This window comes from Globicephala melas, chromosome 16 (assembly GCF_963455315.2).
Source record: "Globicephala melas chromosome 16, mGloMel1.2, whole genome shotgun sequence".
NCBI lineage: Eukaryota > Metazoa > Chordata > Mammalia > Artiodactyla > Delphinidae > Globicephala > Globicephala melas.
In genome coordinates, this window is record NC_083329.1 from 32,208,330 (window position 1) to 32,231,690 (window position 23,361).

At 42.3% G+C, this 23,361-nt stretch overlaps 1 protein-coding gene across 2 annotated transcripts in view; it reads right to left on the bottom strand.

Annotated features, from left to right (window-relative positions):
* Positions 1-18,538, bottom strand: part of TBC1D12 (TBC1 domain family member 12) — a 95,585-nt gene extending 77,047 nt beyond the window's left edge. The window contains exon 1 of one of the 2 annotated variants that reach the window (XM_030865142.3): positions 17,435-18,538. In XM_030865142.3, coding sequence (XP_030721002.1) covers positions 17,435-18,375 — 941 coding nt within the window. In that variant the 5' untranslated portion in view covers positions 18,376-18,538. The remainder of the gene's footprint in view (positions 1-17,434) is intronic. The other variant, XM_060286156.2, reaches the window with a different exon arrangement.
* Positions 18,539-23,361: the final 4,823 nt, after the last annotated feature.

Sequence of the window (23,361 nt, forward strand, 5' to 3'; positions counted from 1 at the left end):
ATTAAAAAAGACCAAAATTATAAACAGAGAAATATACTGTGTTCCAGGTATGGAAGATTCAACACAGTAAAGATGTTAATTCTCCCCAAGTTAATTAACAAAGATTATCTGTAAATATAGATAAGCTGATTCTAAAATTGATGTAGCAAGGCAAAGGAAGTAGAATAGCCAAAACGATTTTGAAAATTTATCTAGTTGTCATTTTCTGCATTAGAATGTGAGCTCTATGATGTTGCCACTGCATTAGACTGTGAGCTCTGTGTTCACCATTGTATCCTAGTGCTGTGCTTGCACACATTAATGAAAGTCTGCTAATTTGGGGGCTACAGAGAAAAAAAGAACTGCTGTCCTCAAATTAGATGTCTTATCCCTTTATGGCTGCTATAACAACAACAACAACAACAAAACATAGATTTGGTGGTTTATAAACAAAAGAAACTTCTTTCTCACAGTTATAGAGGCTTGGGAAGTTTAAGATCAAGGCACTGGCAGATTCAGTGTCTGCTGAGAGGTGGCTTCCTGGTTCACAGACTGTAGTTTTTTCACTGTGTCCTCACATGGCAGAAGGCACAAGAGAGCTCTCTGGGCCTCTTTTATAAGGGCACTAATCCCATTCATGATGTCTCCACACTCATGACCTAAGCACCTGCCAAAGCCTCCACCTCCAAATAGTATCACACTGGGGATCAGGTTTCAACATATGAATTTTAGGGGGGACACAAACATTCAGTCTATAACACTAGTCTAATGGAAGAGTGCAGTCTGGGGAGCTATTATTTCTATGAACCTTTCTCCCCATAAGCCATTTCTTCTATAAATCATTCTCTCCTTATACTTTTCACTTTCTACCTTAAATAGTGATCTGAATGCTACTTTTAAACTATAAGTGCATTGAGAAGAGGATTTGTATAACTTTCACAGTACCCCGCATATAAGGTATTTAAACACTCAGTAAATTTTTAATTTTTAAACTAACACAATAAAAATTGGCTGTCTTTATTTTGGCATACAGTCCTACAAGTTTTACCACATGTATAGATGTGTGTAACTACCACCACAGTCGAGTTAATGAACACTTGGATCACCCCGAAAAAACTCCATCATGTTACCTCTTTGTCGTTACCCCTCCCTCCACTGGTAACCTCTGTAAAGCACTGAAATGAGCCTGAAGATGGACTTACAAGCCAGATTCAGTGCCAGAGGAATAAATACTGCTTCCGTCATCTCATGCTCCCTGCTAGTATCAACATCGTAAGCATTTATGTTTGCAATGTGATCATCACTGGCTTTACCAGAAAGGCTTTATTCTAGCTCCTTCTTTTCCTGCTATACAGTCTGTGCTCAAATATGCTTGTTGAATGAACAAGGGAGGATTCAGACAAAGAGAAAATTAGAGGAGGAGAATGACATATATCTCATTCTGGCTAGAATAAACTTCAAAGCACAAGCAGAAAAGAATAGAGCATTTCATTTCTTGCCCCCAAATCCTTAAACCTCTCTAATATCTATGGAAAAGTTTTAATTTTTTATCCTAGCATTAAAGACTCTTTACAATTTGGACCCAAATTATTTTCCCAACATTATTTCCTACTACCCTTTTTACAACTAGGAGAAATACATGTGGCTTTAGCATACCTGCAACCCACTCCCCACTTCGACAGTGCCTTTGCCCCAATCCTGACTGAAGCAGTAGCCCAAAGTGGCCATATTTGCATCTCATGGTCTTGAACCTCAGTCAGTACTGATTAAATTGGACTGCTGATAAAACATGGACAAATTCGTATGTAGGCTGAGACAATCAGATTCCCAGGATTTTTAAACAGAAGACTTAGAGATCAAGTCAAATGACGGTAAATGCTTGAACTGATAAATCATGTACAGTTGGGACAGCTGTATAGGGCTTTTGCAGGTAGAAACCATGCACTAAACAGCTAAGAGGCAGAATAGAGATGAGAAAAACCAAGCATCCCCCGAAAGGCAGAGAAACCATTATTCCAGGTACTCTGTAGCCCGGGTATACTTTATTTTCTATCTTCAGAATGTGCACAAGATGCCTACTACATGCCTACAATAAACCCTTCTTCACTTAAGGTAGCTTAAGTTGGCTTCTGTTCCTTAAAACTAATTAACTCTAACGTATTAGCTAAACTGTACTCTTTTTCACACATTCCCTACTTTCTTGCCTCTATGCTCTGGATAGACACATATATATCTTACCTTTTACAGTAAAAACTAAGTTGGTAACACATACTTAGAACTGTAATATACCAAATTTAAAACATTTCTAATATGGGGATATACATATAGCTGACTCACTTTGTTATACAGCAGCAACTAACACAACAATGTAAAGCAATTATACCCCAATAAAGATGTTAAAAAAAACCCAAAACATTTCTACTTTTGTGCATCAAATGACATTATTAAGAAAGTATAAAGACAAGCCATAGAATAGGAGAAAATACATAATTTGTTTCATTAATTAGAAAAGCAAAAGAAAATATTTTACTTCACAAGTGGAAAAAGTATACTTCAAAACTGTCAATGGCATTAAGGCAATACTTACAAAGTTCAACATTTCTTTTACATTATAACATTGTCGGTTACAGATGCTGTATTATGGATTTTACCACAATCTATATAAGTCAGTCCTTTAAATATGGACTGTTTTGCAAACACCCTGTTAAAAAGAGTTGTAGGCTTCACCAAAATTGATACAGCTGTGCCTACTCAAAGATGACCAAATTCAAGGGTGACAGACCTCCAAGTCACTGACTTTATATAATCCTTCAGAAGAGTACCAGAGGTGAAATCATTTACGCTTGTTTACACTAACCTCAACTATTTACACATTATGTGTGTCTAAATAATTTGCCTGGGCATGAATCTATTACATCTAGAATATTAGAGTACTTACTATAGTTAACATACAAGTGAACTTGCTTAGTTGGCTTCCTAATGTATTTCAGCTATGACTCTCCTCCAACGTTCAATTCTTCAGTCCTATCTTACGTTGGCCCAACTGATTTCTCTCCTACAGAAACATCCCTCAGAGAAAGGTACCAAAAATACTTTGAGAAATGATACTATTACTCCCAGAGTGATCACTCCAAAGGTTCCAATCATTTGACTATGTAAGTTCTCGTACTTTTTAAAAAGTTTTTAATCCAATAAATCTTTGTGTTCCTATATATGGCTCCACATATATGGTTCATATATATGGCTCTATGTCTCTTTGCAAAGATAAAAGAGCAAAAAAGACGTTCCATATCTGCAGAGAGTTTGCATCTTAGTAGAAAAGACACATACATACAAGTAATTATGAAAGTCTCAATACTTTGTCTTTACCTCACTCAATCCTCAAAAATGGGTGATGGGTATACTTCCTCCACCCACTTTTATGAAGCAATGTATAGAACTTGTGCATTGGACATACAGACTTGATTTTACCACTTTATTCTCTCAGGGTTTTCCCTGAAATCGTTTCCCTTCTGCTCCACAACAACTACAAACTACTAGGTATAAAATAAATAAGATACAAGTATGTAGTGTACAGTACAGGGAATATAGCCAATATTAATAACTTTATTTATTTTTTATAAATTTATTTATTTATCTATCTATTTTTGGCTGCGTTGGGTCCTGGTTGCTGCGTGTGGGCTTTCTTTAGTTGTGGCGAGAGGGGGCTGCTCTTCCTTGCGGTGTGCGGGCTTCTCATTGCGGTGGCTTCTCTTGTTGCGAAGCACGGGCTCTAGGCGCACGGGCTTCAGTAGTTGTCGCACACGGGCTCAGTAGTTGTGGCTCGCGGGCTCTAGAGCTCAGGCTCAGTAGTTGTGGTGCATGGGCTTAGTTACTCCGTGGCATGTGGGATCTTCCCGGACCAGGGCTCGAACCCATGTCTCCTGCATTGGCAGGTGGATTCTTAACCACTGCACCACCAGCGAAGCCCTATAGTAACTTTAAATGGAGTACAATCTATGTTGTACACCTGAAATTAGTATAATACTGTAAATCAACTATACTTGAATTTAGGGGGGGAAAAACTGACCTAAGAACTATTCTGGCTCTTTTCTCCCCTCATCAAATTCCTTACAAAACATGGTAGACATAATTTTTCACATCACTCTCCATTTTCGTATCATTCCACTTCCCTCAGAAACAAAAATCAGATTCAAAGTTTACCTTCATTAAAGCTTCACAAAAAAGCTACTGGTATAAGCATATGTCACTGAATCTGTTAGCTACCCCTTCTGACAGGGACTGAATTTAATGTAGTTTACATGAATAATCTGGATATCACACTTTAATAAAGAGCCTGACAAGTACAGGTAAACTACCACAAATTTATCCAAGCCCCAGTTTCTCAAGTCTCAAAACATCTGCTACACTGCTACAAGAGTCACTGTTCTAAAATGCAATCCTAAGCATGTTGCCCTTGTTTTAAAAACCCATCAAAGGTCCTATGGACTGCCAACTCTCACAGAATCTATTCAAAATGCTTAGTTCTGTCACATAAACTCCCTCATAATTTAGACCCAACCTTTGTGCCTCGGTTTTTGACACTCTACCTCACCTGCCCTAAGGTGAGGTCATTCTAATAAGTCTCTACAGTTCCAAAAGTGCTGTGCTATTTCATGTATAATTCTGCCTATGCTGTCGTATACCTGTACTGGCTTCACCCTCATTCCGATCCAAACCCTCCTCATTGGTATTAAAAAAACAACAACAAAAAACCAAGCATTCATGTCTCATCTACTGTGCAGAGTTCCCTAACATCTCATCCCAAAGTTAATCACTCCTTCTTCAGTGCTGCTAATGTACCTTTGCATTTTCTTTTATAACACTAATCAGGTAATATGGTAAGTACTGATTTATATGACTCTCCCATCTTAAGTTTGTTAATAAAATATTTTTAATCTAATTCCCTTAATGTCTCATATATATATATATACACACACACATATATATATGTATTAAAAAATGGGGCTCAATAGCATCTGTTGAAAGAATAAATGGTAAGAAAATCGTAAACTAACTCATAAGAATTGTATATGCTTAGCTGGGAAGATCCAAAAACAAAAAAAAAGATTCAGTAGCAATCTTATGAATTGTAATTATGTAAAAGAACTGACTTGTTCTTTGTGGCTTTAAAGGGCAAATTAGGACCAGGAACATTACAAAGAGATACACTGTGCTTTGACATAAAGAACCTTCTAACAATTAATACCCTCAATAGGCTGCATTGAGGAAACTGAGCTCCTTGTTAGTGAAAAAATTGAAGCAGAGGCTAAACCACATCTATTAGGTGCCTAAACTCTCTAACAATAAAGAGGCAGACACTTAGCGCTAGGGTTGTTGTTGTTATTTTTGTTTTGTTGACATTTTGCTCCTCTGACCACCTAGAAGTACTTCCTGAATTGAAGGTATACATGATAGAACCTATCTTCAGCAGCATAGTTGAAATACCTCTCCTGACCAAGGTAACTGTCTTTTTTTCCACTGGGTGTTATGACGTTTCCATCAAATGGACAACTAAATCAAAAGATTTTGGTGGCCTCATACAAGAGCAAAACAATCTTACCTCCTCATTACAATGTATAGCTAGTTATTATTTTAATCAAGAACATTTTATAGTGGTTACCTTCTAAAATTTTTTCTTCATGCAGTATAATTCTCAGTTATTTTGTTAGTATAACCAATTTTGAAAGTTAATCCCTGTCCTAGTACTGTATTCTCGACAGCATTAATGTGCTTCTGGAAGTATATCACAAAGATGGACATCACCCTCTAGTTATATGTGCAGTTATTGTGCTGGTTACCCTATATAATAATTGTCTATCAAAAGCTTTATTTTTTAAAAAATTATTTATTTATTTATTTATTGCGGTATGCGGGCCTCTCACTGTTGTGGCCTCTCCCATTGCGGAGCACAGACTCCGGACGCGCAGGCTCCGCGGCATGTGGGATCTTCCCGGACCGGGGCACGAACCCGTGTCCCCTGCCTCGGCAGGAGGACTCTCAACCACTGCACCACCAGGGAAGCCCCAAAAGCTTTATTTTATTAGTCTTTAGATAACAAATTTTGGTGCTCAACACCCAATTAAGAATCACAACAAACCTTTTGTTTTCCAAACAACACCCAACCCCCATTGGTACTAATTTTAGGTAGTACCAATGAAGTTAAAAAGTCAATTCAGCAGGGGTGGGGTGAGGAGTGTCAAGGACCATGTAAGCAAAAAAGCAACTTAAATTTTATCACTTTTCAAAAACACAGAAACTACTTATTCAATTGAGACCTTTTACCGATTTAAAACTTTAATAACTTACTTCAAAACTTAAATTTCTACACAGTATATCTTCCTGATAACGAACAATTTTCATCTCATGGGTGAGAGATTTAAATTGTTTACTAGATTTACCATGGTGCTTGTAGGAGAAGTTTGCCTTTTAGCACTTGAACTCAAGTAAGAATACATTCTGTAAAATTGTATATTGCATTTATCTTACACTTTGATACATGCACTTTTTAATACATGAATCTATCATACTAACAACCTAAACTTTTAAAGTCTAAATTAAACCTGATATACACAACCTGTCATTAAAAAATATTTCTGCTGCAGGATATAACCTGTTAAGAAGCCATGAGGGGATGGGGATATTAGGGAAGTTAAGAAGAAGAGGCACAGCAGCTATCTTTAAGAAGTTGCCAGAAACATCCACAAAGGCATTGAAGTAAGCAGAATAGAAAAATAAATATGTAAATAATCTGTGCCAATACTCTGAAGCCCACAGGCCAAAGTACAGAGCTAACTTCCAGCTAACATTTATTCTCTCCAGCAATTTTTCTCTATACAAACCTCTTCAAACTCATTCTCTAACAGTCTCTCTCTAACAGAACCTCCACACCCTCCCAATTTTATCTTCTTTCTTACCACCTTAACTGGAATAGTATAGAAACAAAGTATTTATCTTTAGTTTTATTTTATATTCCCTGTCCTGCTTTTAGAAAGCAGGTAATATGAGCATTTTATGTTTTTCTAATAATGACAACAAAAACCAATAAACTGTTATAGTCTTTGAATAACTTTTCCCTGGGACAGCACAGAAAAGTATTTCCCGTCCTTGACTAGAAAATGACTACAAATAGTCTAGATGAAAACCAGATTCGGAAATTCTAAATAATGCCCAGTGTATGACGGGTAGTTGTATATTACAGTATTGGGGAAAATATGAGAACACAGCACAGAATTTGATTTCAAAACTATCATGTTCAGTTCCAAACTTAAAATGTTTTAATCTGTGAGGTTAGAGACGGGCAGAAGGAAATATTTTTTAACCAAGAAATGTATCCCAAAGTAAAATTCATATTAAAAAGAAACTAAAAAGCAAAATTCAAAGGTAAATTAAACGCATTACCAAGTTTACTCTCAAACTAGCTCTAAGTAGGAACGTAACTTATAGCTTGGTTTCCTAGGTAAACTTCTCTTAATTGCAGGAAAGAGCCTGCTGAAAACCCAGACAGTCACATGGTTTTTCATCTTTCTTGTTTTGGCCACAGAAATAAGAAGTGCAAGAAAGGCTGAAGCAGCAAATTCTGGAGGGGAATAAGCCATGTACAACGTGCAGGAGTTTTTCTTAAAGGCATGGAGAAGAATTACAACTACCCAGCAGGAAGACAGGAAATTAATACCCTTTTTGATAAACTATAAATAAGGAGAAGTAAAGTTATGACTCCATGTTGAAGAGACCTGAGTAAGGTTTTGTGAGTTAAAGTTTTTCACAGAACATATAAGCATGGCTATCTAAACTACATAAAATGAAAGCAAAAGACCTTTCCCACTAATAAAGAGGAAAATAAGATTTAATTAGGTAGAGACAGTTTCTTAACCTAGTGAAAGTTAGCAAAATACTTGTATATTTGTTTTTTTAAAATTATTAATTAATTTTTTGGCTGTGTTGGGTCTTCGTTTCTGTGCAAGGGCTTTCTCTAGTTGCGGCAAGCGGGGGCCACTCTTCATCGCGTTGCGCGGGCCTTTCACTGTCACGGCCTCTCTTGTTGCAGGGCACAGGCTCCAGACGCGCAGGCTCAGTAGTTGTGGCTCACGGGCCTAGTTGCTCTGCGGCGTGTGGGATCCTCCCAGACCAGGACTCGAACCCATGTCCCCTGCACTGGCAGGCAGATTCTCAACCACTGCGCCACCAAGGAAGCCCCTACATTTGTTTTTATACCTGTTCTCTACTGTATCTCTACTTATACTCATCAATTACATAGTACCTAAACATGACCCAATTTTAAATCAATACAGCAATCTAAACTATAAATGTTATGTTGTACCTTCTTTCAGTTATTACCTGAGGAGACCTGCCTATCGATGATTTCAGCTGACACTTGAACAACGCAGGGACTATGGGGACCTACCTTCCACACAGACAAAAATCCCAGTATAATTTTACAGTCTGCCCTCCTTACCTGTGGTTCTGCATCCAGGGATTCAATTAACAGAAGACAGTGTAAGACTGTAGTATTTACTATTCAAAAAAATCCACATATAAGTGGACCCACGCAGTTCAAACCCCTGTTTTTCCAGGGTCAAATGTATTTCATTAATTCTAGTGTGGGAACCACCTGCATCAGAATCACTTGAGAATCTCTGTTAAATACCTGGATTCGTACCAGGCCCCACCCAAGACCTACTAAATCAAAAAGGGGGCTCAAGGAATGTGCATTCTTAACTCCCCACAGCCCCACACCACAGGTGATTTTAAGCACTAACGTTTAATGATTACCGTCCTAGGGTCTAAGCAACTAGCAACCACCACACCCTGGGGACAACGTTTAGTGTAGCTAACAGGGTTAGCCACCTCAGAAAGGATTGGCTTTCCCTTTCTGAATAATACATTCATTGATGGGTAACAGCTGGATCACCTCAAAATCTCCAAATGTCTTCACTTTTCCTCAAAGCTTTCCTACCACAAAATACTAAGTATGAAATGTATGAGTAAGCCAAATTAAACATTTCATGAATTTAAACTTACAAAGTTGTTTCTGCCTGTCGTAAAAGTTCCTTAAAACAATAAAAGATGCAAACATTTTAATCTTTCTCAACATTCCCTCCTTTCAGTTTCTTCTCAGATCTGCTTTTTAGGCAAAGCTTCACTACTTCTGGAAATTTTATATCACTACACCAGAGTCCATTTTGACACCCATCCAATCCCAATACAAATTATTTAAAAATCTGCTACAGCAACTGTGCAATGTTTCTTCTGGGAGTACAGAAAAAATTCATTCCAGTCTCTCCCTTTCTTTCAACCAGTTGATTTCAGTGATGAAGTTGGGGAAGGGACTGTGGAGATCTTCTGTGGTATGAATAACATTTGAATCCTCACTATATACCAAATAATAAATACAAGGCGCTTAGTATATTATCTCATTTAACCCTCATGACAATCCCATGAGATAGGTATCACTATTACCCCCATTTTATGGATGAGTTGCCTAAGGTCCAGAGAGGTCAAGTAACTTGTCCATAATTACACAGCTAGTAAGCTTATTCAAAGCCAGGCAGTCCAACTCCACAACCAGCATCTTCTTTTTTTTTTCGCGGTACGCGGGCCTCTCACAGTTGTGGCCTCTCCCGTTGCGGAGCACAGGCTCCGGACGCGCAGGCTCAGCGGCCCTGGCTCATGGGCCCAGCCGCTCCGCAGCATGTGGGATCCTCCTGGACCAGGGCACGAACCCGCGTCCCCTGCATCAGCAGGCGGACTCTCAACCACTGTGCCACCAGGGAAGCCCACACAACCCGCATCTTTAACCACTACATTATATCCTACAGTTTGAAGATGCCACCTGCCAAAAGCAAGTCCCCTGAGTCCAACTAAGTAGCGGTTGTGGATTCTGGAGAATCCAATTTTTTTTTAATGTGCTTTTAGGTGATTCTGAAGTACAACAAAGGCTAGCAACAGTTCTCCCAAGTGGAACACCGGCAAACTTTGAGAAATAACTCATGGTCTGGAAGTTAAAAGTCTCAAATTCCAGTTCATTGATTAACTAGAATTTACTTATTACCCTATTCCTACTCCAAAGAAATTTTAAAGAAAAAAAAATCTAGAATTTTCTAAAGAAAAAAAATGAGAGCTGCTGGTCTGTCCTCTCTGCATATGGGAAACTAAACAAAGATCACTGATGTTTAGCATGATTACTCTGAGGCAGAGTTAGACCGTTACCGAAGAAAATGTTCAAGGTAGAATTTAGAGTTGAAGGGGATATTTCTATCTCTGGCAACCTTCTCATTTTACAGATGAAAAAACAAGCTGTTTTTTTAAGCATCCTCTTTAACTTGGTTCACATTTGTAGTATTTAGCCAACAAATATTTGAGGTCTACAACAATGAGTACAAGAGAACTGTGCAATATCACAGCGTATTGGAGCTGAAAGGGACTCTGAATCTCCTAATTTCACAGATGGGTAAACTGAAGTCTAGAAATTTAATGATTTGCCCAAGATCACACAATTATTTAATGGTAGAAGAAAAGACACTACCTAGGACAAAAGCCAAGTTTCTTATTTCTCAAGACAATAGTATTTTCACTACACCAAAAGCTATGTTTTTGTTCATAAACTTTTTTTTTTTTTTTTGCTGTACGCGGGCCTCTCACTGTTGTGGCCTCTCCCGTTGCGGAGCACAGGTTCCGAACGCGCAGGCTCAGCGGTCATGGCTCACGGGCCCAGCCGCTCTGCGGCATGTGGGATCTTCCCGGACCGGGGCACGAACCCGTGTCCCCTGCATCGGCAGGCGAACTCCCAACCACTGCGCCACCAGGGAAGTCCCATAAACTTCTTATAATTCACAGAAATCAATGTTTTAGCTCCAAACCCTAGCAATCATATCTATGTCTAGTTACTGATTTTTTTTAATTCATTAACTATCTGACTCTGGGCAAATGAGTATAAAATAAAAAAATAAACCTTACTCGTTAGGTCACAGGAATATTTCAAGAATCTAAAAAAAACCTTATAGGGTTTCCCTGGTGGCGCAGTGGTTGAGAGTCCGCCTGCCGATGCTAGGGGACACGGGTTTGTGCCCCGATCCGGGAAGATCCCACATGCCGCGGAGAGGCTGGGCCCGTGAGCCATGGCCTCTGAGCCTGCGCATCCGGAGCCTGTGCTCCACAACGGGAGAGGCCACAACAGTGAGAGGCCCGCGTACAGCAAAAAAAAAAAAAAAAAAAAAAAAAAAACAACAAAAAAACTTATAACAAATAGGTACTGGTTGTTAAATCTAGTAAATGTTGCTCCAAATAGTCTGAACTGAAAAGCTTTAAAAACCATTGCTCTAGATCACCTGAAGAACTCATTACCATGTCTAACTCATTTCCAATACTAAATTAATACCACCTTACTAGGTGATGGCTAGCAAATAAAAGTTGTGACAAATGTACCACAGTTATGTGATGCTGCCAACATAGGGAACTGGGTGAGGGGTATGCCAGAACTCTCTGTAGTACTGTTGCAACTTTTCCATAAATATAAAACTATTCTTAAACAAAAAATATTTTAAAAAATGAAAAGTAAATCTCTATGCCCATTTTGAACAGTTCAGAAAATTTCTACCAAACAAGTTAACTCCAAGTTAACATTCAAACAATAGCCTGCTTTGCTTATTGGGGCTTAGTGTTAAAATGTTAATTTAGTTTAGCACTTCAAAATAATATGTTTGGGGACTTCCCTGGTGGCGCAGTGGTTAAGAATCCACCTGCCAATGCATGGGACACGGGTTCGAGCCCTGGTCTGGGAAGATCTCACGTGCCGCAAAGCAGCTAAGCCCGTGCGCCACAACTACTGAGCCTGCGCGCCTAGAGCCCGTGCTCCGCAACAAGAAGCCACCGCAATGAGAAGCCCGCACACCGCAACGAAGAGTAGCCCCCACTCGCCACAACTAGAGAAAGCCTGCACGCAGCAATGAAGACCCAAAACAGTCAAAAATAAATAAATAAATTAAAAACAAAAAGCAAAATAATATGTTTGGGCGATTAAAACTACCTTAGTCCCCCAAAATTGGAGTTTCCTAGTACTTTCTAGCTAATTTATATTCAGATGATCACATCTCTAACCATGAAGTCCTTGAACCAATGCTGGATTTCCAATTGTTTAGTATAGATATCTAGGGTTTTGCGGTTGGTTGGTTTCTTTAAGAAAATACTGGATCTGAGAGGGGAAAAAGGGTCAGAAACAGGGGAAAGATACAAAAGACTCTTCAGCCATTAGTTCCTCAATCTAATAATATTATAATGGGTAGCTTCACAACACTAAAGGACCCTTATTTTTATTCTAGAGCAAATGATTACACATTCTTTCCAGCTTTTCTAAAATTTTAAACACTGTAATTATATTAATATACAGATATTAATATATAAGTAATGTCCAAGAGAGTTTCATTAGTGAGACAAATACTTTAGTCTTTATTTTTACAATCTCTTGTAGTAACAAAAATTTAATGTTTACAGCAAGATATTTCTTCATTCTCCTTATAATCATACCACACCTGTTTTAAAGAACTGCTTGTTTTGGGGAGCTATAAAAATCTCTTAAAACTTATCAGAAGTTTGATATTTTGCCTTTTCTTTATTGAGATGTTAAAGAAGGGAGTTTTTGAGAAACTGGTCTTAAAACTGTAGTTAAACAAATAAAGGAGCCCTATCTGACGGAGGTCAATGATGGCTCAGTCAGGTGAATAATGATTTCATCAACTAGTGTTCACCAACTAAATTCTGAGTAGGAGAGAAAATTTCATAGTTTCTGAGAAGCTTAAATTAAGAAAAATTATAACTGTTAGAAAGTTTTTATTCTCAATATCATAACAAAAAGTATATTCTCAACAATTTTCATATTGGGGAGATTGGGACTGCCTACATATGAAAAGAAATCACTAAATGAGCCTTTCTAGTCTTCCCTGTTCAGCTACTCATAATAAAAAGAGCTCCGTGAAAATAATTTTGTGCAACAATGTTTAGGAAGTTTCAGAGTCGATAATTACCGGGAAAGCTACATGAATCTCTATGTCCCAGAATCTATAAAATCAATCTATAAAGGTCTATATAGATTCCACAATCTATAAAGTCTATCTTTTCAGATAAAAGAAAAAAAACCTTCAGTATTTTTTCCCCTACCTTAGCTATGCCCTTTTAAGTCACTGAATTCTTATGATTCATCTTGAAAATTTTGTAAAAAACTATCAACACTACCAGGAGACACAGATAGATACTTGCGTGTTTCTAAACAACAGTAACGGCCAGTGCAATCCAAACAAGCCTCAAAAGTATTAAACAGCCTTTAAAAAATTTTTATTTTATATTAGAATATAGTTGATTAACAATGTTGTGTTAGTTTCAGGTACAGCAAAGTGATTTAGTTATACACATACATGTAGCTACCCTTTTTCAAATTCTTTTCCCATTTAGGTTACTACAGAATATTGAGCAGATTTCCCTATGCTATACAGTAGGTCCTTCGTTATCTATTTTAAATATAGCACTGTGTACTTATCAATCCCAAACTCCCAATCTATTTATTTAAAAGGTTTTTAAAAATACACCTATTAAGAGTGTATCGACTTAAAGAATAAACCACTCTAGTCTGAAAACAATTAAGACATGAATTTGCTTAAAGGACACATAAAAATGGTTTAAAGCTACTTCACTTTCAAAACAGAGTAATAAACAGATCCTTGAGAAACGAAGGCTAGCCTGAAAACACAAGAGATTTGCTTTTAAGCTTTCATCTTCTTCTCACTGCTAAGTTGGTGATAGTGGCAGTAGTGGTACTCACCTAGCATTTCAAAACTTTTATAGACAGGAAAGGGCTAAGGATCTAAAGGAATGTTACTTCTAGGCCTCTCGTAATCAAGTCACCATAAACACAGAGAGATGCCCGTGTGAAGCTAGGGCAAGCCCCCAACAGGGACTGAAATAGAACTCACCTCATCTAGAAGGGAGGGCAAGCAGGAGATGATGAGAGCTGTCCCATCCTGGACCAAATGCCTTTTTCTCCTACATGATTTCTACCCTACTCAATGAAGCCCCTGTCAATGATGTGTCTTGATTGAACATATTTTTGTAGTAATAGATATGCTGCTATAAAATGGTCCCCTCTCTTTACTTGTAAAAGGTTAAAACAAACATGAAACTATTCTTTCAAACTATTTCTGTTATAAATTTTTTGCCCAGTTAAGAGAAAGAGAGGAAGTGGAAAGGAGAAGGGAATGATGGAGATAATCAGGTGGGAAGGAAAAGAGTCACAGGTAAACAGAAGTTATAATCAAATTCCTGGACTGAAAATCAGAAATCCTGGTTCCCAATCCCAGCTCTGCTATTAGCTAACTAAACTCCTCTCTTTAGACAGTGAGATTCCTCACCAAAAAATGAAGTGAGGGAAGGGGCTGCACCAAGAACAGGAATACATCCTAGAACAAGATATCCCCAAAGGAAGGCCTCATCTGGGTTTCAGAATTGAGAATCACAACTGTGCACAGGAAGAAAAACCACTCTTAGGTTGTAGGGATAAGGGAAATTTCTGATTATTCTCTTCGGGGATGGACGATTTGTTCAAAATTACACTACCTAGAGAGGAGTAAAAACAGAGAGTCTGTGCAAGTTGTCACTTCAACACAATCTGAATGGGATTCTTCATACTAGCGCTAGGTACTGTAGATTCAGAAATAAACATCACAGTCTCTGCCTTTAAGGTGTTCAGAATCCAGTTAAAGCTTTGACTAAATGCTAAGAGAAAAATTATGCCTCTGTCTGATTCTGCTCTTTCCCAAGAATGTTAAATGAAGCAAGCAATGATGCTTAGAATCTTTTTTTTTTTTTTTTTTTTTTGCGGTACACGGGCCTCTCCCCAATGTGGCCTCTCCCGTCGCGGAGCACAGGCTCCGGATGTGCAGGCTCAGCAGCCATGGCTCACAGGTCCCACCGCTCCGCGGCATATGGGATCTTCCCGGACCGGGGCACGAACCCGCATCCCCTTCATCAGCAGGCGGACTCTCAACCACTGCGCCACCAGGGAAGCCCCATGCTTAGAATCTTGACATTCAGATCTCAAAAATGAAGCTTACAGAAATTAACTTCAGGGGACCTAAATTTACTGATTTCCTACCCAGTGCTCTGCTACACGTGAAAAGTATATCATATGAATGTCAACTACCATGCTAATTAAAGTCCTATTAGTCTACAGGTTAAAGAAATGTTCTAAATTATATAAAAATTCCTGCCTACTGTCAATAATATGAAAGCCTCTTATAACAGATTTGCCTTGTTATTATTTGAATACTGCAATACATATATAATGTATCTGTCTTCAAACTTAATCCCCACTAGCCTGCACTCCACCTCCAAGTCAGGGACCAAGCAAGTACTCTGGGTATACTGGTTGAATTAGTGCTCTCCACAGCCCCTTTCAGGTGTAAAACTGCCTGACAGGGCTTCCCTGGTGGCACAGTGGCTAAGAACCCGCCTGCCATTGCAGGGGACAAGGGTTCGAGCCCTGGTCTGGGAAGATCCCACATGCCGCGGAGCAACTAAGTCCGTGCGCCACAACTACTTAGCCTGCGCTCTACAGCCCGTGAGCCACAACTACTGAAGCCTGTGCGCCTAGAGCCCGTGCTCCACAGCCAGAGAAGCCACCGCAATGAGAAGCCCATGCACCTCAACAAAGAGCAGTCCCTGCTCACGGCAACTAGAGAAAGCCCCCGCACAGTAACAAAGACCCAACGCAGCCAAAAATAAATAAATAAATAAATTAATTAAAAAGCACTTAAGGTGTGTTAAGTTTTTTTACTTGTAACCTTGTGGAACTTTTGGGTGCTTATTGGTCATGTTTTTATGTCAGCTGTCAGGCAGTTTTATTTATTTATTTATTATTTTTGGCTGCGTTTGGTCCTCATTATGGTGTGCGGGCTTCTCATTGTGGTGGCTTCTCTTGTTGCAGAACACGGGCTCTAGGCATGCGGGCTTCAGTAGTTGTGGCACACAGGCTCAGTAGTTGTGGCTGGCGGGCTCTAGAGCGCAGATTTGGTAGTTGTGGCGCATCGGCTTCACTGCTCCGCGTCATGTGGGATTCTCCCCCAGCCAGGGCTCGAACCTGTGTCCCCCACATTGGAAGGCAGATTCCTAACCACTGCACCACCAGGAAAGCCCCCTTAAGTGCATTTAAAATATTGCCACTACAAGCTTTAAGTATATCTTTGCAATTGTAGACACAAATACAGATCTCACTACTATATATGTTGTCCTACGAGTAACACATAATTAGGATTTCCCAATCTTGACTTAAACAACTTCATAATTTATTCGTAAATTTATACAAGCAGGAAAAATAAGTTAATAACGTAGAAAAAGGAGTAAGAAATATTAATCAGAAAACTGTGCCTGTGTGTCTACAAATATGCACACTAACTGTATAATCCTCTAAAACTTGAGTCGCATTCCTTATTTCGTTTACTTCTGGTTTTGTCAAGATCCCTAAAAAGGGAACAAAAACACAAGAGAAAGGAGAAAGAACTTTGAAAGGGAGAGTTTTACAAGTTGGGAATACTTTCCTGTTTTCCTAGAGACTTAAAAAAAAATAAGCGTGTCAAAATGTGACCCAAAAGAAATTGCTTTTTCATTAATGTACATTAAAATGAGTATTTTCTAACGACATATTTATCCCTATCAAAGTCCCACTCTGAACCCTGCAGTGTCCAGCACCGTAATTTAATTTCAAGAATAGCAGGTCAAATCACATATACAACACCATAAAAAATTAAAAAGAAGATGCTTTAAAAAGGTAGAGGCCAATCTGATAAAAGGAAAGAGGGATTTTCTACATAAAGCGCCATAGTAATTTGGCTTAAAGGCCAGGATCAAATTCTAAACACCAAACTGACGGCATTTTAATACAGGCCACTGAAACAAGCTGTTAAAGGCTATGAAACACAACCACCTCTACTTTCAAGAATTCCCAAACTACTTGAATGGGTTTAGACTCCACGCAAATAGCTCTCCAAAATGACTTCCCTTTCTCTTTCACAACCGCACCCGTACACACGCACCGCACCGCCCCGCCACCCGCCCCTAATTCTTTGTAGTACATGGGGACGAGGAAGGTGGTCTGCTTTTCCGGAAGACGGAAAACTGTAGGTAAGGCACTAGCACGCCGGCCTGAAAACACAGAAACCAGGTGTGAATGGCAGGTAGACCGTCCAGCGGACAAGGGAACAGAAAGCCTGGCTCCCCGCGCTCACAACTTCTCCGATACACAACGCAGACCTAGTTCCTCTTCCCCCGGTGAAAAATCAAAGCTCAATCCGGACGCCAGAGAGAGCCTCCACGCCGCTCTCCGCCAGCTCCCGGCCCGAGCCCTCCCCGAACCCCGGCGCAGTCTGCGCTGTACCTGGCGAAGAAGTCGGCGAAGCCGCCGCTCCGTCGAGCCCGGGCCGAGGTCCCCGCGGGGCCCTGCTCCGCGGCAGGCGAGGGCACCGGCGGCGCCGACGGCGGCAGGTGGTCGCGGGCGCTCTGGTGGCGGCTCACCTCGAATGTGTTCCGAGAGTTCAAGTGAACGTCGGAGAAAACGAGGCGCGACTCGGCGCCGGCGCCTCCGCTAGTCCTCTCGGCCGAGGTGACCGGCGACGCGCCCTCCTCGGGACCCCCGGGGCCGGCTCCCGGCTGCTCCAAGTCCTCGCTGCCACTGCCGCTGCTGGCCGGACTGCCCCCCGAGCCGCTGCCCGCATCCTCGGGCCTTTTGGCGTCCGCCGCCGCCAGGCAGCAGCTCCGCAGCGGGTCCTCGAGCGGCGCGGCCCAGTCGGACGGGCTGCCCGCGCCGTCCGCGCCCTCGTCGCCAGGCCCCTCCGGGCGGAGGCGGCGGTGGCGCGGCTCCCGGCCGCCGGCGTGGGCCAGGTCGCGATAGTCTGGGCCCGGCAGAAAGCCCGAGTCCCCGTTGGTCATGCCTCCGTGCCGCGCCGCGCGGACATCCGCCGCTTCCGCGCCGCGGTGCTTGGAGCCCGCGTCCGGCGGGCAGGCGTCCGAGTGCGGGGCTGCAGAGCGTGGCAGAACGCGGGGCTGGCCGGCGGGGAGCGGACAGTAGCACAGCCCGGGCTCCAGCTGCCCCCCGGTCTCCGCGAGATAACGCCTAAGGAGCTGCTGAGGCGGCGGCGTCTCCTCCTCCTCTTCTTCCTCCTCCTGCTCCTCCGGAGTCTCCACAGCGCCGGCGCCTCCGCCAAAGCCGTCCGTGGCCCGAATCATCTTCCCGTCCAGGCCTGCGGGCTCGGGCGCCGGCACAGGGAGCAACTTGGGGTTTCTTCCCGAGCAGGTTCCGGCATCCTCCGGACCCACCATCTGGGCCCGGGTGAGCGCCACCCGAGGAGGCACGGGCTCGGTCCGGGAAGAGCCCTGAGTGCTGGGGCAGCAGCGGCTGCCGCCGCACCGTTCCCAGACCCGCCCCTCCCTCCCGGGAATTCGGGCTGTTGCGGGAGGGCGGGCACCCGCTTGGGCTAGCGCACGCGCAAAAGCCAGACCGGTCAAGCCCCGACCTGGAGATTCCACGAACCATAGAGACGGTAGCTAGAGAGACCCGCTCCGTGACACTCCAACTGCCAATCTGGGATCCGGCGTCTGGATGACGGAGGCTGGTTGGCCCACGCGGAACGTGACTGTCCTTACAGAAGCACGGGTATGGCTCGCTTAGCAAAAATGCACTTGACGTACTTAATTTATGGGAGTAGAATACAGTATGTTAGATGTTAAGTCCTTCCAGCTCTAATTGGTCGCTAGTCGACTTTACACTTTTATATCCACCGATCCATTGCCACAATTTAGGGTTTCTTCGCCTCAGGTCAAAACTCTTCCTTCTCCACTTCATCTTCCCCAATACTATCAAAGTTATCTTTTTTATCTAAGACCACGTTTCATCACATCACCCTCTCTTAAAGATTTCCATTATCACTTAAGGAGAAAGAGGAAGTAGAGTCAGGCAGAGAGGGCTATTGAAATAATTCCAGCACCCCATGAAAATGGATTAAAATGGGGTGATAAGCAATGAATGGAAATGAAGTGTAGAAATCACCAGATGTGATAATTGATCAGATATAAGGAGTGACTGAAGAGGGAGGAACCAGCCAAATTACTACAAAACTCTTGAGACTGAAACTGATGTGGTTTGAAGAAATAGGGACTTGGATTGTTAATAACTTGATTAATAGGATAAATATATTTGGTAAAGTAAGAATATCCAGCATATAGAGTTCTAAATCTTGGGTTAGGGCTTCGGTTTAGAGACGCAGATTGAAGAGTCATCTGCATAATGCAACTAGGTGAGTCATGAGTAACATCATCTAGGAAGAAAGACTAAAGATGGAGGTGGGACAGAGACTCAAAGGTGTCGCTATATCAGGATGGACAAATAAGCTGTATTGCGAGGGATTAAAGAGGCACTAGTTGTGGATAAAATGAACTGGCAAATATAGACAGCTCATTCTAGAAGTATGTCAATGAAAGGACAGTAGTAGGAGAATGGAGAATTAGAGGAAGCAGCATTGTCAAGCCTTTAAAATATATATACGCACACACAAGAGTGAATGTAACCTATATATGGGTACTAAAATGTGTAAATAAAATGGTCATCCATGTACCTAGCACCCAGTTTAAGAAACGTCAAGTGTCTTTTATAATGAGCATTTTTCAAGGCCCTAAGTAAAAACTAAGTGGCTAGGGCACAGTTAGCAATACATTTAGTATCAAGATCTTTCAGAAGAAATGACCTCCAAGACACAGGTGGAAAAGCTAATATAGGAAAAGAGAAAATATTTGCAATTCATATACATAAGGGTCTACTATCCAGAATATATAAAGAACTCAACTACAAGAAGACAAACAAACCAATTTAAAAATGAGTAAAGGGGCTTCCCCGGTGGTGCAGTGGTTAAGAATCCACCTGCCAAAGCAGGAGACACGGGATCCAGCCCTGGTCCAGGAAGATCCCACATGCCGCGGAGCAACTAAGCCCATGCGCCACAACTACTGAGCCTGTGCTCTAGAGCCCACAAGCCACAACTACTGAGCCCACGTGCCACACCTATTGAAGCCCGCGAGCCTAGAGCCCGTGCTCTGCAACAAGAGAAGCCACCGCAATGAGAAGCCCGTGCACCGTAACGAAGAGTAGCCCCCGCTCACCGCAACTAGAGAAAAGCCCGCGCGCAGCAACGGAGACCCAACGCAGCCAAAAATAAATAAATAAATAAACAAATACGAGTAAAGGACTTGACCAGACATTTCTCTGAAGAAGATATGCTAATAGCTGTTAATAAGCATATGAAATGATGCTCAACATAATTAATCACCAGGGAAATGCAAATCAAAACCTCAGTGAGATAGCACTCACACCCACTAGGAGGACTATAATCAAAAAAGTCGAAAATAACAGGTGTTGTAGAGGATGTGGAGAAAGTGGAACCCTCACACATTGCTGGTAGAAATGTAAAATGGTATAGCTGCTGTGAAAATGTTTGATTCTTCCTCAGTAACATAGAATTACCATATGACCCAGCAATTCTACTCCTAGGTATATACCCAAAAGAATTGAAAACAGATGTTCAAACAAAAACTTGTACATGAATGTTCACAGCTGCACTATTCATAAAAAACAAATGATGGAAGCAACCGAAATGTCCATCAATAGAGGAGTGGATAAACAGAATGTGATATATACACACAACAGACTATTAGCCATAAAAAGGAATTAAGTACCAATACATGATACAAAGTGGATGAATCTCAAAAACATTATGCTAAGTAAAAGCAGCCTGACACAAAAGGTCACATATTATATAATTCCATTTATATGAACTGTCCAGAATAGGTAAATCCATAGAGAAAGAAAGCAGATGGGAGATTGTCAATGGCTGGGGAAACGGGAAAAATAGGACAGGAATGCCTCATGGATATGGGGTTTTCTTTTGTGTGATGAACATGTTTTAGAACAAGATACAGGTGGTGGTTGCATGACACTGTGAATGTACTAAATGCCATTGAATTGCACTTTTTTTTTTTTTTTTTAGTTTAGTTTTGGCTGCGTTGGGTCTTCATTGCTGCGCATGGGCGTTCTCTAGTTGCTGCGAGCGGGGGCTACTCTTCGATGCGGTTCGCGGGCTTCTCATTGCGATGGCTTCTCTTGTTGCAGAGCACAGGCTCTAGGCGCGTGGGCTTCAGTAGTTGCAGCACGCAGGCTCAGAAGTTGTGGCCCGTGGGCTCTAGAGTGCAGGCTCAGTAGTTGTGGCGCACGAGTTTAGTTGCTCTGCGGCATGTGGGATCTTCCCGGACCAGGGCTCGAACCCATGTCCCCTGCACTGGCAGGCGGATTCTTAACCACTGTGCCACCAGGGAAGTCCCAAATTGCACGGGTTTTTGTTTTGTTGTTTATTTAAGACCCATTTATTCTCTAGTTCTGCCCACACGGAGACACCCTCCTTGAAAAGGCGTTAAATCCTTCCCTTCACTGCAACACCTTGTGCTGAAAACACGTGTTCCAAGGTTTCAACTACGAGATCCACATTCTTAAAGCACTGATTCTTAAACCTCATCTAGATTTCTCCCCTTGGATGGGGGGAGATGACCCAAACACAGCGAAGAACAGCTCAGGACTGTGGGCTCTGCTCGCCCAGAAGACTTTGCAGCTCCCCTGACCACTCGGCTGGAGCCAGGATTAAGGCCCTGAGACAAGGGGCACCTGCTGGGCTGCTGCCACCACCACCGGCCCCCAACTCCTGTCCTCTTCACTAGGTTGGCTGTTACCTCTAGTTTCCCTGGAGTTTGGGGATTCCAGATGGTCTCTGCTCACACTTCTGTATCACGCCTGCTGCCTCAGCACTGCTGATCCACACAAAAGTTATTTGATAAGCCTGCAGGTTCTTTTTCATCAGAGGACATTCTCAAGGCCATGACTTCCCCCGGCTCCCCACTGCCCTTGCCGGCAGACTGGACGTGCGTGGCCGCCGTGCTGAGTCGCTGAGTCGGGCACAACACCCTGGCTCCACTCCGGCGCACTCTCCTGGAGAACTGAGGACCGTGCCCTGGGTTCATCAGCAGGATCTGTCTTGAAGCCAGTCCTAGAGTGACAAGAGCCACACCTGCAGGTCTATTCCACTGACCAGCCGCACAGGACCGAGCTGGGCCCACGGACCTTGGTCTGGATTGTGTTGGCTGGTCATTCTTGCCTGGGTTCACAGGCCAACAGCCGCCGTCCTTCCTCTCCTGCTCATCACTGCACCAGCGGCTCACTCCTACCTGCTGCTGTCACACGCCTGGCAACCTCGTGTTCCGGGGCCAGCCAAGAACTGAGACCCCAGCAGGCCCCTAGTTCCCAGCAGGCAAAGTCCCCATTAAATTACTGCTGCTTAGCCGTGTTCTCGAGGCTTCCGAGCCGGGAAAGTGCGGAGAGCATGGCAAGCCGCGGCGCCCCCAGCCCTGGACCCGCGATGCTCCGCCGAGGCGCCGGAACCTCGCCGTACCACGCCCCCCCAACACAAGCGACCTCTGCGCCCGCCTGTCCCGCGGACCCGGGTGCGCCTCCGGCCACCGCGACCCAGGACGGAAGCGCGGGGCGCGGGTCTCGGCCGGCGGCGGGCGCTGGGGCGGGCGGGGACCCGGGCTCTGGCCCCGAGGCTGCGCGGACCCGCCAGCCCCACCTCCGTCCCCGCCGCCTGGAAAAAGCTAAAATTGCACGTTTTTAAATGGCTTTATTTTATGTGAATTTCACCCCAATAAAAAAATTTAAGTTAATGTAGGAGATATCTAGACATAAGTATAGCTGTACAATGGTAAAGATGAGGGTAGCTAAGAGAATCTAATCTCAATCGTCTGTCTTTTCAACCTTTTTCCTCTATGCCTAGAGAATTTAACCTTGCAATTTTCTTCCTGCTGTCAAACCTTCCCTAACTTATTAACTTATTTTTTTCAAGCAACCACTCTATTTCTTCCTCTGTGAAATCATACTCTTTTAAAAATACAGTTTCTTCAAATTGTTTATTTTGTTCAACTCCTTTCTCTCCCACGGTCAATAGAAGAAGGTTTTATGAACCATAATAGCCCATACAACCCTTCTATTTTATCAGTGCAGACTTCAAAATTGACACATTTATATTTTGTAACTTTGTCTACAGTAATATGTATTGCATAATAAACAATGATAGTGGTTCTTCTTAGTGATTAGTGGTTATATGTCCCACTTTCAACAATAAAACTTTCCGACTTCTCTGATAAGTAGTATCATATCCTATCTTACAAAGAAAAAAAAACTTCTTTCAAGGTGTAGCATATCCTTTCTGTGGT